We start from the raw sequence: 21,843 nt of genomic DNA, 5'->3' as shown, positions 1-21,843 counted from the left end.
TGTGTGTGGTGTTTGCATGTTCACCCTGTGTGTGTGGTGTTTGCGCGTTCACCCTGTGTGTGTGGTGTTTGCGCATTCACCCTGTGTGTGTGGTGTTTGCATGTCCACCCTGTGTGTGTGGTGTTTGCATGTTCACCCTGTGTGTGTGGTGTTTGCGCGTTCACCCTGTGTGTGTGGTGTTTGCATGTTCACCCTGTGTGTGTGGTGTTTGCGCGTTCACCCTGTGTGTGTGGTGTTTGCGCGTTCACCCTGTGTGTGTGGTGTTTGCGCGTTCACCCTGTGTGTGTGGTGTTTGCGCGTTCACCCTGTGTGTGTGGTGTTTGCGCGTTCACCCTGTGTGTGTGGTGTTTGCATGTCCACCCTGTGTGTGTGGTGTTTGCGCGTTCACCCTGTGTGTGTGGTGTTTGCGCGTCCACCCTGTGTGTGTGGTGTTTGCATGTCCACCCTGTGTGTGTGGTGTTTGCATGTTCACCCTGTGTGTGTGGTGTTTGCGCGTTCACCCTGTGTGTGTGGTGTTTGCGCGTTCACCCTGTGTGTGTGGTGTTTGCGCGTTCACCCTGTGTGTGTGGTGTTTGCGCGTTCACCCTGTGTGTGTGGTGTTTGCGCGTTCACCCTGTGTGTGTGGTGTTTGCATGTCCACCCTGTGTGTGTGGTGTTTGCATGTCCACCCTGTGTGTGTGGTGTTTGTATGTCCACCCTGTGTGTGTGGTGTTTGCGCGTTCACCCTGTGTGTGTGGTGTTTGCACGTTCACCCTGTGTGTGGTGTTTGCGCATTCACCCTGTGTGTGTGGTGTTTGCGCGTTCACCCTGTGTGTGGTGTTTGCACGTTCACCCTGTGTGTGTGGTGTTTGCGCGTTCACCCTGTGTGTGTGGTGTTTGCGCGTTCACCCTGTGTGTGTGGTGTTTGCACGTTCACCCTGTGTGTGGTGTTTGCGCGTTCACCCTGTGTGTGTGGTGTTTGCACGTTCACCCTGTGTGTGGTGTTTGCGCGTTCACCCTGTGTGTGTGGTGTTTGCGCGTTCACCCTGTGTGTGTGGTGTTTGCACGTTCACCCTGTGTGTGTGGTGTTTGCGCGTTCACCCTGTGTGTGTGGTGTTTGCGCGTTCACCCTGTGTGTGTGGTGTTTGCGCGTTCACCCTGTGTGTGTGTCGCAGACCCCCTGGTTTCCTTCCACTGTCCAAAAATATGCAACTTAAGTAAATTGGTGTGACTGTATGTATGAATGCCTCATGCCAATAGCAATTTATATATTATATTATATTATATTATATTATATTATATATCGACAATAACTTGATGAATTATCAGGTTAGGGTTAGGGTTAGGGGTTAGGGTTAGGATTACTTGATTATTGATATAATCGATAGCTACAGCCATATCCTGCAGTTAAGATCCAATTAGCACTTAAGGTAAGAGAAAGAAGAAGAAGTGAAAAGTCAAACAAAGACCAAAAATAGATACAGAAGTAACATATGTGTGAACACAGTGGGCCTGCAGAAGGGTCAGAGAGCTCAAAAGGAGTGAGATCTATACACCCCCAAAAAGACAAAGAGAAGGCAAAGCCATTATTCCCTGTAAGCAGAGGTGGAGATTTCAGGACCAGAGAGCACACATCCACACCAATATTTTGTTTAAATTAACTAGTTCAGTATAAAGAGTCAAAGTGTACTCAACTGGTTGGTTGAAACAAAATCTTTGTACTTTCTGGACCTGAAATCTCCACCTCTGCCTGTAACCCCAAATTGCAATGCCTTTTGATGTACTCTGATGGTTACAGTATGTCAGATGGTCTGTCAAGGCCAGGCATTGCACCCACAAAGCTCACAGTGCACCAATCTGGACAAAGTCGATTCAGGTCAGATGCTAAGCTTCAAGATTCAAACAAAGACACGATCCTGTATTCTTCCAGTCAAAAGCTTAGCTTGTGAACCTACAAGAGGCAGATCAATGGTACTGCTGAGCCCCAGCATTATCATACCAAGCGATGCCCTACAAACATTTCTGTTAGTGATGCTGAGCTTACCCTGGCTGGACTCATTCTGCATGTTAGGATTTAAACTGGTTCAGCCAGGTGGATTTGGAAGATCGCAGGGTGTATGAACTCCCAGACAGAAGTGCTAAAGGAGAGATGGAAGAATGTTCTTTGGATATAGAGAGCTCTGATTTTTCTTCCTTGTCCTTCATCGAGAAATTGTATTTCTTTTTGGTTTGTGAGCTTCTTCAGTTAAATTGAATCAAATGCATTTTATGTTTGGATTTCACAGTTAATGTCCAGGGGACTAGGTTGGGAAACACTGATTTAGACTGCTGATCTGCTTGATTGTATTATAGTGTTCAATCCTGATCCAGGAGTGCTTTATAATTAGGACATAGAAATTATATGTTCTTGCTCTCCTCAATGCACAGGGTGAAGAACTTGCAGGGGGTTAGTGTCGAGAAATTAAAACACCCCGTCTGGGGACTGGACATTCCATTCCATCCATATATTTACCCCAAGCTCAAATTACTGCAGCTTCACAAAGTCACATTGTCCTTGGCAGAGCTCAGGGGCAGGAAGACGTCTTGGCTAAACTGGGAAGCCGAGGAGAGACAGGGGTAATATGGAGCGATTACACCACATCCTAGTGAGTTTGTTCACCAGCAAGACGACAGTGACAGCGGCTGAAACTGCTATTGGCTAATACTGTAATACATCTATTTTGTGTTCGGTATGATTTCAGTATGATTATACTTTGGCATATAGATTCGCCATGAGGGAATTCTCCCTCCCTTTGTGTGCGCTGATTGTTTCTTATAGCCATTTTGTGTGTGTTTCCAACATGTACTCCAGTTTCCAGTTCACAAAGATGCAGTTAGGTGAAGTGATTACTCTAAATCAGTGTTTCGCAGTTCCGTCCTCAGGGACCCACAGTCAGTCCACATTTTTGCTCCCTCCCAGCTCCCGAAGTGAGCAAAAATGTGGACTGTCTAGTAGGGAGCTCGAGGGGAGCAAAAATGTGGACTGGCTGTGAGTCCCTAAGGACCGGATTGGGAAACACTGCCCTAAATAACCAATAGTGTGTGACCGTATGTCTGTCCTGTAGTATACTAGCATCCTGTCCAGGATGTACCTCTGCCTTGTGCCAAATGCCACCTGCAATGGGCTACAGACTCATGGCCTCCATGTCCATGATAAGCGATTATGGAAACCAGGCAAATGAATGACGGGTTTGATCCCCTTTATATCCAGGACCTGTAACCCGGGATGTTCTTTAAAAAGTAAAGGCTCCGTGTTCAGCGTGGCACTAAATTTAACAAACCAACTAAATTTAACTAAATTTAGCCTGGCACTAGATTTTACTGCTTACACTTGTAACTGGGCATTCATTTGCTGAACTTATGCCTAGTTGAATCCTCGAAAGCTGTACATTTGTAATGCATTATTTTCTTCACTTGTTAATTGCTTCGGACAAAAGCATCTGCTAAATAAAGTACACGAATGAAATAAATGGCATGTAAACAAGCTACAAGCTCCCCAGATAAGCAGAAGAGGAGCTTCCTGTTTCTGCTACCTGGCTTGTATCCTTAAGACAAACGACAGCTCAAACCAGTTGCATCTGGTTTGGACTCATGACTGAATAAAAAAGTAAAAATAAATACAGTTACTAAAATCTCTCGAGATATCCAAGGCAACAGAATATCAGCATGCATTCCAGAACACCAGACCAGCAGGTCCAGTGAAGGCAGACCCATTCTTTACTGCAAACAACATCAGTGCCAACAGAGCTCCCATTCTGCCATTCTTCTTTCTATCATCACTTCTGCCCGTTTACATCCAGTGCAGATGTTTAATCATATACCTTTACAATACCCCTATACAGTGTACAATGAAACCCGCTGAAATGTGACATCCACCATCTCAACAGAGCAGGTGGGCCAATAAATTTATGCAGAGCTTTGCTCTTTGCACCTAAAGAGCTCTAGATAAAATACTGCAGCAGGTGCTGATTGTAAGAAATATATCAGTCATTCAGGAGAAATAAAGGCCGTGCTGCACAGGTGAGGCTGTAGTGAGAAGCAGAAGTTTGGGTCCAGAAAGTAAAAATCCAGACCAAGATTTTGTTTCAACCAACCAGTTGAGTACAAAGACTCCACAGAATACCCAACTGGTTGCTTCAAACAAAATCTTGATCTGGATTTGTACTTCCTGAACCTGAACTTTCTATCGCTGAAGAGAACGATCAGGTATACAGGCAAGATCCACCTTCTCATACAACAAAAAAATGATTAACTTCTGATACATATCCTATTATGAATGTTTTTCGTTAAATCAGTAACATTCAGCCTGACTTAATGAGGCAACATGCTTGCATGCATACAAAATATATCCGGCACAAAGCAATTTCCTATTCGTAACACCATCCTAAAAATTACAGTTATGGGATAATAAGTTTTATATTACTGAGATGATTTCTGAATGGACCACAATAATACAACAGCGTTACATGCAAAGAAATGTTCAGAAGAGTACAACTTACCCATTAGGAGACCCAGCATCGGCTCACTCACTGTGCATTACAGTGTCCTAACAAAAGGCCAGACAGGAGCCCCTATTTCCGCTTTTAACCTCTAACAACACGTGCCCATGTCCTCCTGCCCAGAATAACATTAGCATACCTAAAGAGCTTAGCCTGACAGTTGACCTTGAACCCCTATGTTTATTTTTTCCCACCCTGGGAGTTTTTGTATTTCCTTCCTTCCTCACCTTCTTGGAAAGTTCTACAAAGTAGCCTGAATAAACGGGAGCGGCCAAGGTGGTAAATACCAAAGATGTTGCCGACAGTGATGGCATCAATCCCACAATGCAATGCATTAGTCACATGGGCACCCATTCTCTATACCAAGGGAAGAATTCTGATAATAGCTGACAAGCAGCCTTCAAATTGTTTTTTTTTTTACCCAGGTGACAGGGCTGGCTCCACCTTTTGAGAGCCCCGCTGCCAAGAACATCGATGATCATTTCACGTCCTCCACCCCAACGCAGGTCGTTTGGAGACCCCAGGCCTATTCACCCTTTAGCTAGAGCTAGAGGAGTGTTCGCCGTCCGCAGTAACCATAGGAAATTAAACTTGGCAAACTTTCACTCAGACTACTAGAAAAAAAATAATAATAATAAAATCTTCAGCATCAAAATATTGCGAAATGCAGCACATGACGGACCCTTGAAGTATCCCCAGGAACTAGGAAACATTACGTCACCATCCCGCCACCCTAAAGAAGGCATGCCCGTCTGCTTAAAATACCAGCAAGGAGAGAAGCAGGATCAGTTTGTAAACACATTTAAAGCAGTACGAATGGGGGAACCGTCTGAGGCAGATACTAACAGCTAGCCTGACATGCTCACCTCTCCCATCCTATGCAATTCTATCTTTAACATATGTGTACATAAGCTGCGACAAAACAGCATCTAAGCCAGAACCACTTTACACACTTTACTGCTTTAGCAGTTATGTAATGTTACCTCCCTACAGATCCTTATATTAAATGTAATGACAATAAATAGCAATTAAAAGTTTTTTTTGTCAATGCATACTAAAGGCAATAGCTTCCAAAATATTTCTGAATGTTATAAATGAAGAATGTAAAATTTAAATGTATTATGTGTAAATGTAAAATCTGTCTGGGTTTTCTCCATGCAGGTCCTTACTGAGGTCCCCCCAGCAGTTCAAAAAGATGCAGTTAGGCAAAATGGTGTCCCCAACAGTGAGTTACTGTGACCTTTGCTACCTGTGCTCCAGATTCAATTCCACCTTGGGTTGGATGAGCAGTTATGGAAATTTGATGGATGGAGAGGTGGATGCATGCACAGTTGACAGATTCAGTCGTTTTTACTTGTCACCTGTAATGCTTCTTAACAATGCAAAAAAAAAAACCTCAATATGCAGCAAGGCACCGAATTTCATATGATAAAAACCAGACACCGCACCTCAGCTGACAGAATAACAAAGGAGAACATAAGAAAGGTTCGGATGTGAGAAATTGCGATCTTTAACAAAACAGCGACTAAGCCAGGACTGAATAGCGTTTTATTTCTGTTAGTGAATCGATTTTACGGCACTTAAACAATAATGTAACAACAGTAATGTAATGTTGCCACCCACGGGACCTTGTATCGAATTTAGGCGACAATGAACGGTCATAATGTAAAAGATTTTTCTTCTTCTTATTATTATTATTATAAGCAACGACTGTCAGAACTTAAGTTTGGAAAATTTCAATGTACTAGACCTATGTAGGTTATAATAAATGTCAATGTGAATACGTGTGTGAAACATCGACGTCTTTCTCTGTTATGTATACTCATCATTCAAACGCGCTGATAACAGAAAGGACAGCATCGTTTCCCCAGCAGTCCTTAGGAACTCACTGACAAGGATAATTTATCAGGATAAAACTTAACCTGTTCTTTCCATATTGTAACCGCAAAAGTTATTGATTCAGATATCTGCAATTACACTGACATAAATCAAACAATTTCCCCATGTACTTTTATCGTTTATATCGCAGACTAATGTTTAAGTGAGTATCTAACATGTCTCACAGGGTAAACAGTAACATATTATACATTACAGTAAAAATGCATTGTAACCTAATGATTTATTGACTTTCTACTTTTTTCATTCATTACCCATAGAGGGTCGTCTGGCACAAATGCAGCGTTAATATGGACGTTGTTCATCTTCTCATTTCAGCGTTCACTGGTAAATTAAGCCCTATCCACGGTACAAGCTATTTGCGTTTAATTTAAATTTACGGAATACACGTAGTGTGTCGGCAAGAAGTCTAGAAGTTTGTAAATTAACCAATCTGAAAAAAACCGATGTATAATATTTTACGAACAAGTGACACCCGGGCTGGCCTATGATGAAAGGATGTGTTACGATTAAATTCATTTTTCCCCTTAAATCCTGTTTTTTAAGTCCAAATTTTTATGTGAGCCGATTAATTGCCTCGGTAATAGCGGCTCATGAAACAGCTTCATTAGTTGAATGGAAAAATGGTAACGCTTTTCAGTTATATATTATATGAATTACACACTCTCTCACACACACACACACACATATCTGACTTCACATTTAGCTTATGTAAAGACTGAATAACAGTGTATTGAAAAACGTTGGAAATCCTCTTTGTGACCAACGCAACAAAATGCATTTCAATTTCAAGAAGTGGATCATGTGCGCGCATGTTGCCTTTGTCAATGGCATGACGTTTACGTGAGCGCTTTCGCGCAAACCGTCTATTACAAATAATACTACACCAGTATTTCGCATAATCTATTTACAAACACATTCACCATGCCAAACACCTTTGAGATCATGTATCCACTTACCCAAAACACGAAGGAATAGACAATGAGGAGCGTTTTAAGGCAGGTTATCACTGGTTTGGTCTCCATTCTCCTGGATGCCATACTACGGTATAACGGAGTGCGGATTTTTTTTACGGGACTTGCGCTGCTGCGATCGTCCACTGGGCTTCGCGCAGCAGATTCACCGCAGTCTCGCACAGCGCAGCCGCCCTACAGAAATCAGCCAATGAACGTGCAGAATTGCTCCACAGCCCCGCCCCATGGGTAACACCCCCCGCTGGACACACATCACATCACCAGCAGCTTAAAAATAAGGCTTCTAGCAACGTTCAGCCGTTATGTTTTCAGAACAAATTGTATTTACTTACAGTGAATCTGAAAGAAAACTCTTCTCCGTTTAAAAACTAATCCTCAATGAACGGAGATTAACAGTCGTTTTCCTTGTATTGTGGATTGTGGCTGGTAGGCTATACAATTAAATCCGATAAACCATTTAAACAATAAAATACTTAATGTATTTATGCAACGGTTAATGTTCATACACATACGCATATAAATTTATTAGAACGTTTGCGAGATTGTAAATCTATTAAATCACGAATACCCATACTTAAACACACGGAATGCAAATGCTTTCATTCTTACTGTTTTAAAACAAATATTTTATTGACCTTCGATCCTTACGTGGTGATTAGCAAACAAACTGAAATGTCATAAAATTCCTAAGGAGAAACACATTCTTACTGGAAGACTATTTGCATTGATGCTTTAGTATGATGACAGTACGAAGGCTGTGACAAATGGGCGTATCCATTCTGCTTTAATTTCACACACTTCGATGTAGTGCGCTAGCATGTTAAAATAATTTGCATCCGTATTGTTTGATGGATTAAAAGTCTGAATGCATTGTTGGATCAATTCTGAGAGTTAAAAGTCCTTCGGATATCACTGGGCACCCGTAGAATGACACACGCAGTTGTGAAAACAGTTCACAACCCAACTTCAAAATTTTCATTACACTGTCCCAAATCACACAGCTACATTTACAGTCTATCGTGAACCCTTAAGGGGGCATTGATACGAAGCGTGGTGGGAATCAGGCATCTGTGAGTCATGCGACAAACTGCTCATGTGGGGATTATTTTAAGTGCATGTATGCACATATCACACCCATAGCCTACTACTAGCCCATTAGAATGCTTATTACGCCGTAGAAAATATTTTCGAGAAAACATTAAAAAAAAAGAAAAGCACTCTTCGATACTCTTATTTTCGGTTTTATTTATAGATCGCCATTTCGTTCTTGTTATTGTAAGCTGTATGCATTTTAATGTGGCACCTGTTTCCGGGAAAATGTTTCCGTATATTCTCCACATATCTTGGCAGTGCATTTTATTGAAAGAAACAGGTCTTAAATACATAAGCACGCAAATAAAAGTTGAAATGGCATTCGTTTGTCCTCAATAAATATACTTTACCATATGTGTGAACATCGCTCTTTGAGAAATAGTTACTATTAGATTGCTGGTACTAGTTTTTGAAATACCAGCGACAATAAAATAAGGTGAAATATTTCCACAGAACAGCTCATTAAAACCCCTACCACGATCAAAGCCGATTTCATTATGCGCTCGTGCATTATTCGTTACAAAATAATCCTAAGCACTTGGCACTACGGTGGCTCAGGCAGGACAATCTTTTTGGGCGGGTCAAGCGTGTAAACACATAAGCATCGCTTTTTTGTCATTACGGTAAACACGTGTGGAGCTTTTCACTGACGAAGATAATTTCCAGTAGTCCTACACAACCATAGATATGTCCAGCTAGGTTTAGCTATTTCTTCAAACGCATTTAGAATGAATATACTAGTCCAGATAGTTTGTTCCAAGTCGACCAAGCTAATCAGGTTATTAGGAACTGTTGCTGGATGTGAATGTCTCTAAACACGTTTGGATACAGAAAGATTTATTTTTACTGTTACGCGTGCCAACTACTGCAAACAATCTTTAGCATAAGGGGAAGTGGTGTGGAATAATCGCCTCTTTTGATTCCATATAGCGTCACCTATGCGAATTTAGTCTGTTAGTATTTCTTTAGGCACTGTCATCGGACCTTTAGGGGTGTCGGCACAGACATGGCAGGGGGAAGTGAAGACGATATACCCGGTAAGTGCAGAATGTCACTCCAGTATTCGTTAGATAAACTGGGGTCTTTACCTACTTGTTGCACTGAATGGAGTCCACGTATTGGGGCCAACTGGTATTTTGTCAGTATCTTAATTGTAGAATATTTAACTGCATTTGCGAAAATGCAGAGATATTGATTATCAGTCAATTTAAATATACCCAGAATTGACTCACGTTATGCAGTTTACTTCTTAAAGCTAATCTTATGGCTCTGCAATTTGATTCTCGATTTTTCCTCTTTTCTTTAAATACCACATTCTAGTGTAATACTGATAAGGTTTTGGTTCGTTATGTTCCACAAACAGGATCTGGAGCTATTTTCACATTTGGAAAGAGCAGGTTTGCTGACAATGTACCCAGCAAATTCTGGTTCAAGAACGACAAAGCCCTGAAGATATGCTGCGGTGATGACCATACAGCATTGATTACAGGTGTTGTAACATTCTTCTTAAAATTAAAATCAGTATAATTTAAGCGGGCTGTCAGTTCATTTGGCTCCTGTAAGATTTCTTTCCTGATCTTAATAGAGCATCCTTTAGACATCCATCTTTGTGCAGCTGAGCCAATCCACAGGCCATTTTATAATTCTGTAATGTTTTCTGTACCCTAGGCAACGGAAAACTGTACATGTTCGGGGTTAATAACTGGGGCCAGTTGGGTCTGGGAACAAAGGCCGCAGTGAACAAGCCCACTTGTGTGAAAGGTTAGTAATAAATAAAATAAAAACTATAACTACTACTAATAAAAAAAATTATGGCTTCTGATCCCTTAATTTCTCTTTCTAAATACAGGAAGTGTTTGTTGTTCTGGCATTAAGGCCTCTGGCATGAATTGGTCATCACTACAAGTCTACAAACTGTCTAGATCTTAAAGTATTTTAAATAGCACTCATCCCTCTATGTATGTGGACTTTTTAAACATTATATCGTAGATTTTATTTGTGGGTTCGATTCTACTTACTAGTGCGAGGTGAGCTGAAGCGAGAGACTGTCGTTCCTACTGTGCCCGTCTAATCCCCATCTGGAGTGCTTGGTAATCTTCTGTAATCTCAGAAGAAGCAGAAAACACAGATAAGGCTGATAGCATGTGGGTTGCTGGTTTACTGCTAGGATACATTACTGAAAGTACTTTGCAGGGAAAAGTGTTTGCCTATTTCAAAAAGACACGGAGACAAAGTGAATGGACAATAGCAATGCGTTTTTATTTAAGCCTATATGCTTTGCTTTGATCCGAAGGGTTTTCCCATTTTTAATTGCAATATTAATTAAGTGGATTGTAAAAACGAACATGATAAGAGACTGAATCTATACAAGCTGGGATTGGAAATGTACAATGGGGCCAGTCAGGGGCGGATTAATGCACAGGCTAGATATGGCTTAAGCCTAGGGGCCCCACGTGTGCCAGCCTGCAAGAGGGCCCCCATTGGCACGGAGGGGGGCGGGGTTGGGGGGCCCACAGACTACTGTAGCCTAGGGGCCTCTGTACACCTTAATCCGCCCCTGGGGCCAGTAGTGACAGAGCTGGGAAAGCAGGGTATTTTATTGGCTTTGAGGGCAGAATAGGAGCAGGTGACCAATCGGGTTAAATCGTGGTTGTGGGTCAGTGGTCTGGCTTTTTTCAGTTTATACCTGCTATTGGACGTGACTGTGATGCTGCGTCTGTCATGCTACAAAGCAGTGCATGTGACTTACAGACATATATGTGATTGGTGAGCTCACAGCACTGTTAAAGGATGATGCTGTATGTATGTGTCTAAAAAAATGTCAAGAGAAAGTCTGAGGAAACTGCTGTGACTGTTAGATAACTGAACTCACTGTAAACTGTGCTGTGCTGCACTAATAGTTCATTTTAACAGAACATTTTGGCTTCCTTATAAGGGTGATCATGCCTTCAATTGAAAAGCTGTCTTTATATAATAAATCTATACTTTGATACGATTAGATATGTGATTTTCAACACGTGGGTAATTTGTGTCAAAGACATGAATGAAAGTCCTAGATGACTATAATCTAATGTAAAATCTTAAAGGAAGGTTTAAACAACTGAAATTAATTTGACTATGATTAACATAAATGTATTTAAGTGAATTTTGTCAAATGGTTATATGTTTCTGTTTTTGGTGCATCAATTAAATAAATGCAGTTTCCACATTTTAAAGAAGCGATTAACTCTTTATTTTGTACAAGCTCTGAAGACTGAAAAAGTCAAGCTTGCAGCTTGTGGGCGGAATCACACACTCGTATACACGTGTAAGTTTGTGCACGTCGCCGACATTCATCATCAAATGTCTGTGGTTTAGATATTATTGTAGCCAATCTGCAGTGACATGCATCTTTATTTAGCGTGGAAAAGCCAGAAGTAAAATGGACCTTAGCAATAATTCTGAAAGTGCAGAAACATGGGACAGTGCAGAAGAGAGGGACCTAGACGATATATGCGTGGTGCCTGGTTATGTAATCAATGATAAATAGTCAATGAGTCTGTATCAAGAGTAATATGCAGTACATAACTATCACTTCAAATTGCTAGGGTCAGGTCATAAACTGAACCCAGAAAGCCAGCCTGATCCAATACCTGCATAATGGATTCACTGTCGGCATGATTCACTGCAGTCACACAGTTGTCGGTCAGTGGACAAAGACGGCACAGTTCCAGCAGCTGTCTCTCCCTCTCAGTCATGTTTGTTATCTGTACTCTCCAAGGGTACATTTTATTTTTTTCTGTTTATATGTCTTCTATAAAATTTTTATGTATCACATTGTCTCACTTTATGACATATTTCCTTGTAAAAGTGTTATTTGCTAAATTCAGTTGGTTTAATTAGTTTTATGGACACAGACTCATATATACAAGTCATCAAAAAACATTTTTTTTAGAGATTTGCATATTTTGCACAAAGTTCATTGAAGACTGTGAACAAACACATGCTTTTGAAAACACGTCATATTTTATAATTCCTGCCTGTATCAAATGAATATTGGGACGTGGGGTATAGTGTTAGACTGTAGAGCAGGGTTATTCAAATCACGGTCCTCGAGGTCCGAGCACTGCTCGGCCTCTGACCAATCAGAATCAGTAATTATTAAACTAACTACCTGGGAGAACTGAAAACAAGGCCATCGAGGTCCAGAGTTGAAGAACCCTGCTCTAGAGTGACGGCAAGAGTATTGCTTGGGCTATTGCTGAAGGATAATTCTTGCTTTCAGCTCGTGGGACCCTCTACGTTGCTGGGGGTAACAGCGAAGGTCAGCTAGGTCTCGGAGACTGCAAGGAAAGGGTCTCCTTTGAGCGTCTTCCGTTCTTCAGGGGACGAGAAGCTATCAAAATGTTGGCTGCAGGCTGCAACACCTCTGCTGCTCTCACCGGTATGACCAGGCCTTATGTCATGAGCTTTACTGAAGGATGCCAGCATGTATCAATATGGCCGACTTGATTGAGTTTAGTCATTATCCAAGTGTCCTAACAACCCAACACCATTACAGGAGTCATAGCTTCGGGCAATGAAAGAATCATTTCTCTTTCCAGCATATTTTTCATCATGTTCAGATATATGATTCATACTCTGAGGTAAAATATTGTTTTTGTTGGTCACAGTGCAAATGAGAACGTAATAAATAGAATATAAATATATATATATATATATTTAAAAATGACATTTTCAGACATTGACATTAAGAAATAAACAAAGAAATACTGTTCACTCACCCAATGGATAAGGAAAGATTGTACAAACTGGCATGGAAGCAGAGTGTGTAATGAATTAGGTGTAGCTTTATGTGCTAGTATACAAATGAGTAGGCTGTGTAGAGGTGATATTTTTAATGCATCTTTTTGTATCTTGTTAATACAGGGGAAGGAAAGCTTTTCATGTGGGGGGACAACAGGGAGGGCCAAATTGGTCTGGGGAACGAAAGCCGGGCCCTGAAACCTCGAGACGTAGCTGTGGGGAGGCCGGTGACCTGGGTGTCCTGTGGCTGCTGCCATTCGGCCTTCGTCACCGGTATGACGTCGAGCGTCTCGCCGTCCTTCTGGGGCTCAGCAGAGCGATTTCAGCCACGGGGTTGGTGCCTCTATGACCGGTCGCATCCTGCTCTTACGTTCCAGTCGACGGGCACCTGTACACGTTCGGGGAGTGCGGCGGCGGCAGGTTGGGCCTGCCTCCCAAGCAGTGGGACAGCCACAGAGTCCCCCAAGTGGTTCAGGGAATCCCCGACAGGGTCACCCAGGTGGCCTGTGGTGGGGGTCACACCGTAGCGCTCACAGGTAGGACACTGGGGACTCCCTGAAATTCCTAATAGAATCAGCATGCAGAGCTTTTGTTGTAGTTTCAAGGCAGAAAATACTAGAGTCAACTTTAATTCTTAGCTTATATTCTTTATTCGCTGTTTTTTTTTCCCCACAAAATTGAGGACACTTTCTTACGAAAGCAGAGAGAAAGTTGAAAGCTAAAATTGTCAAAAGACGCATATTACGCCAAGGGTACATAAGCTTGTGACTGCCCTCTCTCTCTTGGCCATGACCAGAGAGGGACATCTACTCCTTTGGCATGGGCCAGTTTGGACAACTGGGCCACGGGACGTTCGTCTTTCAGGCCAGTCTCCCCAGACTGGTGGACCACTTCCAGAAGGGGAAAGTCAGACAAGTGGTGTGTGGAGAAAACCACAGTGCTGTAATCACCGGTAAGCAGTACTGCACTGTATATATTAACTGCCTGTTATTTGCATTGCTATCATACAAATTACAAGGTCCTAGTCCAATAAATTCTCATTATTCGTTATTTTTTATAAGAGCAGGAGCCAATCAGTGTTCAGCGAGAAGTTGTCCATAATATGCAGAAAGCCCAGAACATTGATTTGTGCCCTTGTTTCCAGACAGTGGTCTTCTCTACACGTTTGGAGATGGCCGACATGGGAAGCTTGGTCTGGGAGAGGAAACATACACTAATCAGTTTAAACCTACTCTGTGTCCACGCTTCTTAAAGTATCATGTACAGTCGGTAAGTCTTTAGCCTAAACATGCTAATGATAGCCGTCAGGAAGGATGTAGCATACTGTCTGTAACGGGCATGGTTTGTCATTCACCACATGGGGGCACTGCATGCTTTGTGACATTTGTGCAATCCAGGTTGCATGTGGTGGGTGCCACATGCTGGTTCTGGCCAGACCTAGGTCCAGGTCCTCCAGACAAGTGTCGCTAGAAGAAGACGACATCACGGAAGACAGCCTGGGGACATCCTACAGTGAGGTCCAGGAGGGCAGTGTCACCTATCCGACTGTCCCCAGGAGCATGTCGGCTCGGGTCAGGCGCAGACGGAGGGTGGGTGAGCGTCGGGAAGGAGAGCGTCGCTGTCCTGATGGGCTCAGACCCTGCTGTAGGGTCGGGAATGTTACGTTTTTTTAAATACATTTTAAAACAAATTGTATATATTTAAACTTCATGTATGCTCGGTTTGGTATTGGCATGGTAGTGCTGTGGTTAGCACTGTTATCTCACACCTTTGGGACCTGGGTTCGAGTCTCTGCCGCTGCTCTAAGTGTGTGGAGTTTGTGTATTTTCCCCGTTTTGTCATGGGTTGTCCTCTGGTTTTCCCCCACACTCCAAAAATATGTTAAGTTGAATTGGTGTTGCCAAGTTACCTATAGGTGTGTGTGTGCCCTGTGATGGGTTGGTGCCCCATCCTGGGTTATTCCCTGCCTTTGCACCTGTATATTTCAGGATAGGCCCTGGAATCCAGCAACCTTGCACAGAAGAAGCGGGTACAGAAGATAGATAGATGAACGGATGGATATATGGAATTCTAATGTAAGTGGTCAGTAACCAACAAATATACTAAGGCCTGTGGTCATTTTTAGGAGCAATCTCAAGAACAGTTTGGACTGATGGTCCAAACTCATCTCAAGTCCGGCTTCTTCAGGACCTCCTTACCCTTTTCCAGCCGTATCATCCATCTTAGACCCCCCTCTACGGAACCAGCTACCAGGGGACTGCAGAATGGCCTCTCCACCTTCAGACCAATCCCTTCTAGAACTGGTATCTCTGTCAGACGCTGCCGTCTCCTCATTCTTTACCTGCCGAGAAGTGATTTGCAGATACTTGTAAGGGCCGTGCTTTTGGGTAAAGGCTGAAGTCATTTTTTGTGCTTCGTTTCAATGAGGTTCCATTTTCTGTTTGTCTGAAATGATTCATTTTTAGATGCAGATGATTTACCTTCAGGTTTTAAACCCTAAAAGAATTCTGAAATTGGTTACATTCTGAAATTGGTTACATTTTTGGAAGCCACAGTCAGATGTACTCTGGAATTTTCAAATTACAGGAAAGATACTGAGTGATTTAGACCCAGAAATTAGTATTGCAGCTGAAGTTCTGCTACATTACAGCATTCCTGATTATGTGAATAAAGTCTTCAACTGGTTAATGGGTCTGGCCATAATGAATATGTCTTTCAGAAAAAGTCACAAGCAAAGACCCAGAAGATACAGAAGATAATGAAATGAAAATGAAAGATCTAGGTGGCACCACTGATAAGCTAAACTTAGTAAGTGCAATTAACTTTTTTAATTAACTTTCTTTTCTTTACTGTGCTTTCAATATGGCACATATTTTTATATATTCTGGCTTTTTGAAATGCGATGCATCAGCTATGACAATGAAGGTAAGAATTACTGCTGAACTTATAGAGTACAGTTCATGAGCATCGTGAGATGTGGTCCTGATACAAACATGCATCATCTCTTTATTTTATTAATATGCTATCAAATATCCTGTGTGTACAGCAGATGGCGCTGTAGTTCCTATTGGCCTTCTTAAACCTTAAGTGGGAGGGCCATTCTCCTGATCCAGCCAGAATATTTTTTTTCTGAGTCTTTAGACTCATACTTTTTTCTTAGATTGTTGTGACTTTCATTCCTTTTGGTGACTTCTGAAGGATTTCTGGTATGATATATTAAACTTGTGGGTCAAATCCTTAAACAGCTACTTAAGAGAGAGCATTACAGTTTAGATTAGCTGTTTTTGAGGCAATCTGGCATAGTACAGACTTGTTCTTCAATGAAGAGTTCCATAAAATTAGTTTTTTTTTGTTACACATGTTCTTTATTCTTTATTCAATTAAAAAATAAAGGATGTGAAATATCTTGTACAACTGTGCATATTCCAAAAACCTATTTAATGTTTGTACCTCGAAGATGTCAGTTATATTAATACATTATGAAGTCAAATGCATTTCAGTAAGTAAAGTCCTCACAATGTGTGGCAGACCCATGCGAGGAAGGAGGACGGTGCTCACCAGACCTGGGCGTCATCTCCAGCCCATAAGAAGATAAAGCCATCGCTTCATCTTCCATGATAATTACACTATTATGCCATCAGCCCTTACACCAAACCCATGGCTGTGACCTTAGCCCGAGTGCTGGAGATTTCATTGGTTGCCACATTTCTCTATGCTAAAAACACGAGCATGGTTTCATAAGGTCACTGGGGTTGTGCTCAAGAAGCACATGGGGCTTTTTATCACGCTGTCTTATTCTTAATTATGTTCAGTAAGTCTGAAAATCGCCTGTCCCTATTATGTGGCTGTTCTGATGTTCAGATGGAGGATGATTTGTTTCTTGTCGGCATGTTCCGTTTACTGCCGTATTCTTTTATACAAATGTATATTATATTCAGCTGAAATCAAACAATTGAAGTTTAAATTGCATCACTTCATTTGGGGAAGGGCGTCTGACAGTAGCTGTGAGTTTTTCTTGAATAGCTCGAGTACCTTGATGTTTTTATTCCTGTCCGCCTGTCTGTGTCTTTCGCTCATATTAACATCGCCTGCCGTCTCTCTGTTTGCTTTTCAGCCTTGAGCTCAGCTCTTTGCCTCCTCGGCAGGTTCACTCATTTCTCTAACGCTTTCCCTCTTTTTGTCCTCTGCTTTCTCATGCCGGGATTGAAGGATGTTAAGGGTGTGAAACGGCATGATTTGGAAGAAGGGTCCAGACCCCCTGAGGGCAGACTGGTCCCTATGGGGAGGGACGCTGGTTTAACTGTCCAGCAAGCCCTATCCCCAGGGGTACGACATGCCCCCCAACCTTCACAGCACAGGGCTGAGCTCAAACAGAGATCCACACAGAGCCCTCTTTGCAAGGCTGCCAGCGACAGCCAGGAGGACATTTTTACGGCAAGAAAACGGAAACAGTCCGAAAGGCCTGGAGCAAGTGCCTGTGAACTGGATGAGAGAAAACAGCTCCCAGACTTGGGGGGCTCCAGCGAAACACTGCCTGAGTTGCGTAAACCAACAGAGGTGAAAATTAAACAAAAGAAAGGGACGACAAACTGGACAGAGGCACAAGGTACAGTAAAAGGATGGAAGGAAAAACTTATTTCTGTAGAAAATAAGGTGGTGGAGAGTAGACCTAGTGCAAAGGTGAAAAGCACGCCTGTTAAAGTTACAAGCGAAGGCACAAGGGTGCTGAGTCATCCCGGAGAAGGTGTGCAAACACCGAAAAGGGTGCCGAGTCATCCCGGAGAAAGTGTGCAAACACCGAAAAGGGTGCCGAGTCATCCCGGAGAAGGTGTGCAAACACCGAAAAGGGTGCCGAGTCATCCCGGAGAAGGTGTGCAAACACCGAAAAGGGTGCCGAGTCATCCCGGAGAAGGTGTGCAAACACCGAAAAGGGGGCTGAGTCATCCCGGAGAAGGTGTGCAAACACCGAAGAGGGTGCTGAGTCATCCCGGAGAAGGTGTGCAAACACCGAAAAGGGTGCTGAGTCATCCCGGAGAAGGTGTGCAAACACCGAAAAGGGTGCTGAGTCATCCCGGAGAAGGTGTGCAAACACCGAAAAGGGTGCTGCCATCAGGCGTTAAAAGTCTGAAAGAAGTGAGTGAGAACAACTCATCATGCATCTCTCCAGCCTCCAAGAGAAAATCTTCTTCCAGCCCTAATTTGACCCCAGACACATCTGCAGTAGTTTCTGATGCTTGTTCTCGAAGAGAAGGACAGAAGAACAGCACAGAATGTAAAGAGAAAGGACAAAAAGTTGTGTCGGAAGTGGCAGGAAGACGACAAGAAGGAGTAGTAAGAGAGCAAGTGGGTCTGGTACATTTAGTGACGGAGGTGTTGGCTGAACAGGCAGAGTCAGCGTTGGACATTGAGAGAACATATAAAATATCTCAGAGAGCAAGCAGGTCTGAAATGCTGTCAGAGAGGAGGGCCGATGCCAGATCCTTTTGGAGTGAATCAGTCAAGTCAGATTCCTTCAGATCAGGGAAGAAGACCGCTGTCAGGATAAATGTCCTACCAGAGGCAAGAGGTTCTAGGCATAAACTTCAGGAGAGTAGTTTGGATCAGAATCATGGAAAAACACAAAACCATGAGAGTGAACCATTGGCAGATGAGTTTGAATCCAGTGCAAAAGCAGAATCAAGTAAAGGTTCAACATTTGGGGAGAAGAGTAGCAGTGAGGCTGAGCACAAAGATGATTGTGAAAGTGAGACAAAAAGCAGCGATGAGGAGAGTGACGGAGGTTTTCAGAAGAAGCACACAGTTAGCAGGAGAGTGATGATCACTGGTGACCAAGAAGAAGGTACAGATACAGAAGAGAGTGAGACTGAGAAGCCAGAGAGTGAGGATGAAGAAGAAGATGCAGAAGAAAGTAAAGAAAGTGAAACTGCCGCACCAGAGAGTGAAGAGCAGTCACAGAGTGAGACTGAGAAGATGGGAGAGATGTTGGATGGGGTGTCAGCAGAAGAAGAGGAAGATGATGAGGAGGATTCTGGAGAGGAAGAGAAAGATAAAAGTGGAGGAGAGGAAGAGGATGAGGAAGACAGTGATGAAGAGGAGAGTGTTGATGATGTGGAACAGGAGGGAAATGAAGAAGATGAGAATGAGAGTGATGTTGGAGAGGAAGTGGAGGGTGATGAAGAAGATGGGAATGAGAGTGATGGTGAGGAGGAAGAGGAGGGAGATGTAGAGGAGAGTGATGGTGAGGAGGAAGAGGACGGAGATGAGGAGGAGAGTGTTGGTGAGGAGGAAGAGGAGGGAGATGAGGAGGAGAGTGTTGGTGAGGAGGAAGATGAGGAGGAGAGTGTTGGTGAGGAGGAAGAGGAGGGAGATGAGGAGGAGAGTGTTGGTGAGGAAAAGGAGGATGCAGAAGAGGAAATGGACCATGGCCTTTCACTGAGTGAAGAAGATAAGGAATCAGGTGAAGAAGAAACAGAAGAAGAAACAGAGGAGAGCGGTGGTGAAGACGAGGGAGATGAGAATGAGAAAAAGGACGATGAAGCGGAAGAAGGAGAAGGTGTGGAAGAAGAGGATAGCGAAAATAAAAGTGAGCATGAGGAAGCAGAGGATGAAGAAAATGAGGAGAAAGAAGGAAAAGTAAAAGAGGAAATGGAGGAAGAATCAACCGGAAAGAGAAAAAAGGGTGAAGAGCGACAGAAATCCAGACCAGCAGTGGCCGCCCATAAGAGCAAGTCGGGTAGGTTGCTCGCCAGAGGCGGGCCGAGTGCAGCAGAGAGCCGCTCACAGGAGTCCCAGCGGTTCTGGAACAATGTTCTGCCTCAGTACCTGAACCTGAAGTGAAGAGGCGCGGTTCCAGACCACAGGGCGTCTCTGGTATGGCTGCCCCCCCCCCCCCCCCCCCCCCCGTACTGACTGCTTCAGGTCTCACCAAACATTATGGAAGTTTTCCTTCCTCCAGCTCAGTATTTTCCCCGTTATTATGGTCTGTCACTGCATACTTCTGTAAATATGTACTTTTAAGTAAAATGACATTCAAATCTGTTTTCTTGTTCTAGTTTCTTTTTATATTTATATATTTGTTGTGTTTATTATTGTTGCTTTCAAATCAGATATGAAAATTGATTAGAATGCAAGAAATAGTTTTAATTAGTTTAGATTGTTTCTGTTGTTAATTTTCTATTGAACATTAGGCATTGTAGAAGTTCTGAAATGGTTGTGAGACAGAGTTGGAAATCTAAGCATTTTAAGACCAGCAAGATCTTATGCTGATGCACGATCAGATTTCCCAGTCCCAATCCTAGAATTAACCAATATTAACGGGTCTTGGGTCTGAAAATGCTTAGCGCAAAACTAGTGAACACTCAATCAATCAAAGAGGCCAAACCACAGATGCTTAATTTAAAATTACCTGGCACATCTAATCAGATAAAAAAACACACTACGGTGGACTGGAGTTACAAAGTGATGTGAATGTGTGAGCCCCAGTACTGGGGGGGAAGCACATCTCCCCGGCTTTCACCTCCCCTGATGGTATACGTGCCCTGCGATGGGTTGGCACTCAGCCTTGGGTTATTCCCTGCGTTACACCTTATAGCTTCCTAGACAGGCTCCACATCCCCATGACTGCATACGAGAAGCAGGTATAGAACATGGATAGTTGGGTGGAAGTACTTGCTACTGCTCTTTCCTGTCTTCATGTGAGGGATTCCACTCCCGTAGGAAAGTGGAGCAGCAGAAGCAGCTATCGCACAGCACCAGGATGGGTTCTCATCATGCATAGTTTCTGCTGATGCCAGTCAAATACCCAACAATATTAGGTACCATGCATGTACGTGTGTAATGGACTTGCATTTATTTTCTTCAGTGATTTTCCCTAAATCACTTCACGTTCACATATACAAACACATCAAAACACAACACAATGTGCAAGTAGAAAATGTCTGAAGACAACGGAGGACTGGAATCCAAACTCTTCTAGGTACAATAGGAGGAAAAGCCAATGGAGGTCCAATGTCCAATGAAGGGCTGTTTGGTATCCATACAAGTTCAGTTAGATATCAAAATATCAGCTTTGTAAGTCATGTTCAGCTGGCCTCTGTCGCAGTATGATACCGCAGTGTTCAGAAACCTCCTTAATATTACAGTGCTTCTTAATTTTGATGGCATTGGAGGACAGAATAGACTAGATGATGCCTCCTCTGGCATTCAGTTGTATCCTCTAATATAACCAAAATTTCTGATCCTGATTTTTTATTTTTCGCGGATATAGTACTTGACTGTGTCATTGCTCTGTAAGTTTTCGTTCACTCAATTCAATTTATTTTTATATAGCGCCTTTCACAGCAGAGTGGCTACAAGGTGCTTTACATGGGTGTGTAGTGCATTACTTCATTTATGCTGAATTAAAAAAAATGAAAAGGGTAGATAAAACAGCAAAAAATGAAAGAAAGAAAGCCAGATGACAATGGAGGAGAAGAACCAAAAACTCAAGTAGGCAGGAAAAAAACCTATGGGGGTCTAAGGTTACCCAACCACCCCTGGGCATGTTAACATTATAAAATAAAGAAAGAATGGGCTTGCTT

At 42.8% G+C, this 21,843-nt stretch overlaps 2 protein-coding genes across 3 annotated transcripts in view; one reads left to right on the top strand and one right to left on the bottom strand.

Moving 5' to 3' along the window:
- tspan7 (tetraspanin 7) overlaps positions 1-7,531 on the bottom strand; it is a 41,201-nt gene extending 33,670 nt beyond the window's left edge. The window contains exon 1 of the mRNA XM_023823896.2: positions 7,373-7,531. Coding sequence (XP_023679664.1) covers positions 7,373-7,453 — 81 coding nt within the window. The 5' untranslated portion in view covers positions 7,454-7,531. The remainder of the gene's footprint in view (positions 1-7,372) is intronic.
- Positions 7,532-7,743: 212 nt separating this feature from the next.
- Positions 7,744-20,302, top strand: LOC111850262 (uncharacterized). Of its 2 annotated transcripts, XM_072700373.1 has the most exons (14): positions 7,744-7,813; positions 9,449-9,516; positions 9,843-9,968; positions 10,148-10,240; positions 11,724-11,786; positions 12,744-12,902; positions 13,388-13,537; positions 13,642-13,800; positions 14,061-14,216; positions 14,409-14,533; positions 14,662-14,853; positions 15,390-15,567; positions 15,984-16,072; positions 17,474-20,302. In XM_072700373.1, the coding sequence occupies exons 2-14, from the start codon at positions 9,486-9,488 to the stop codon at positions 20,099-20,101; spliced, it is 4,149 nt and encodes a 1,382-aa protein (XP_072556474.1). In that variant the 5' UTR covers positions 7,744-7,813; positions 9,449-9,485; the 3' UTR covers positions 20,102-20,302. The 2 variants fall into 2 exon arrangements, with proteins under 2 accessions (XP_072556474.1, XP_072556475.1); XM_072700374.1 differs by lacking the exons at positions 7,744-7,813; positions 14,662-14,853 and having other exon boundaries at positions 8,931-9,516.
- Positions 20,303-21,843: the final 1,541 nt, after the last annotated feature.

Source organism: Paramormyrops kingsleyae, chromosome 16, assembly GCF_048594095.1.
Source record: "Paramormyrops kingsleyae isolate MSU_618 chromosome 16, PKINGS_0.4, whole genome shotgun sequence".
Classification (NCBI taxonomy): domain Eukaryota; kingdom Metazoa; phylum Chordata; class Actinopteri; order Osteoglossiformes; family Mormyridae; genus Paramormyrops; species Paramormyrops kingsleyae.
This window is presented reverse-complemented; position numbering and strand designations above follow the sequence as displayed.

Coding starts and splice junctions, on each gene's coding strand:
- LOC111850262 (XM_072700373.1), top strand. CDS start 9,486: ATGGCAGGGGGAAGTGAAGACGATATACCCG. Junction 13,538..13,641: donor CCATTCGGCCTTCGTCACCG/GTATGACGTCGA, acceptor CTTACGTTCCAG/TCGACGGGCACCTGTACACG. Junction 13,801..14,060: donor TCACACCGTAGCGCTCACAG/GTAGGACACTGG, acceptor GGCCATGACCAG/AGAGGGACATCTACTCCTTT.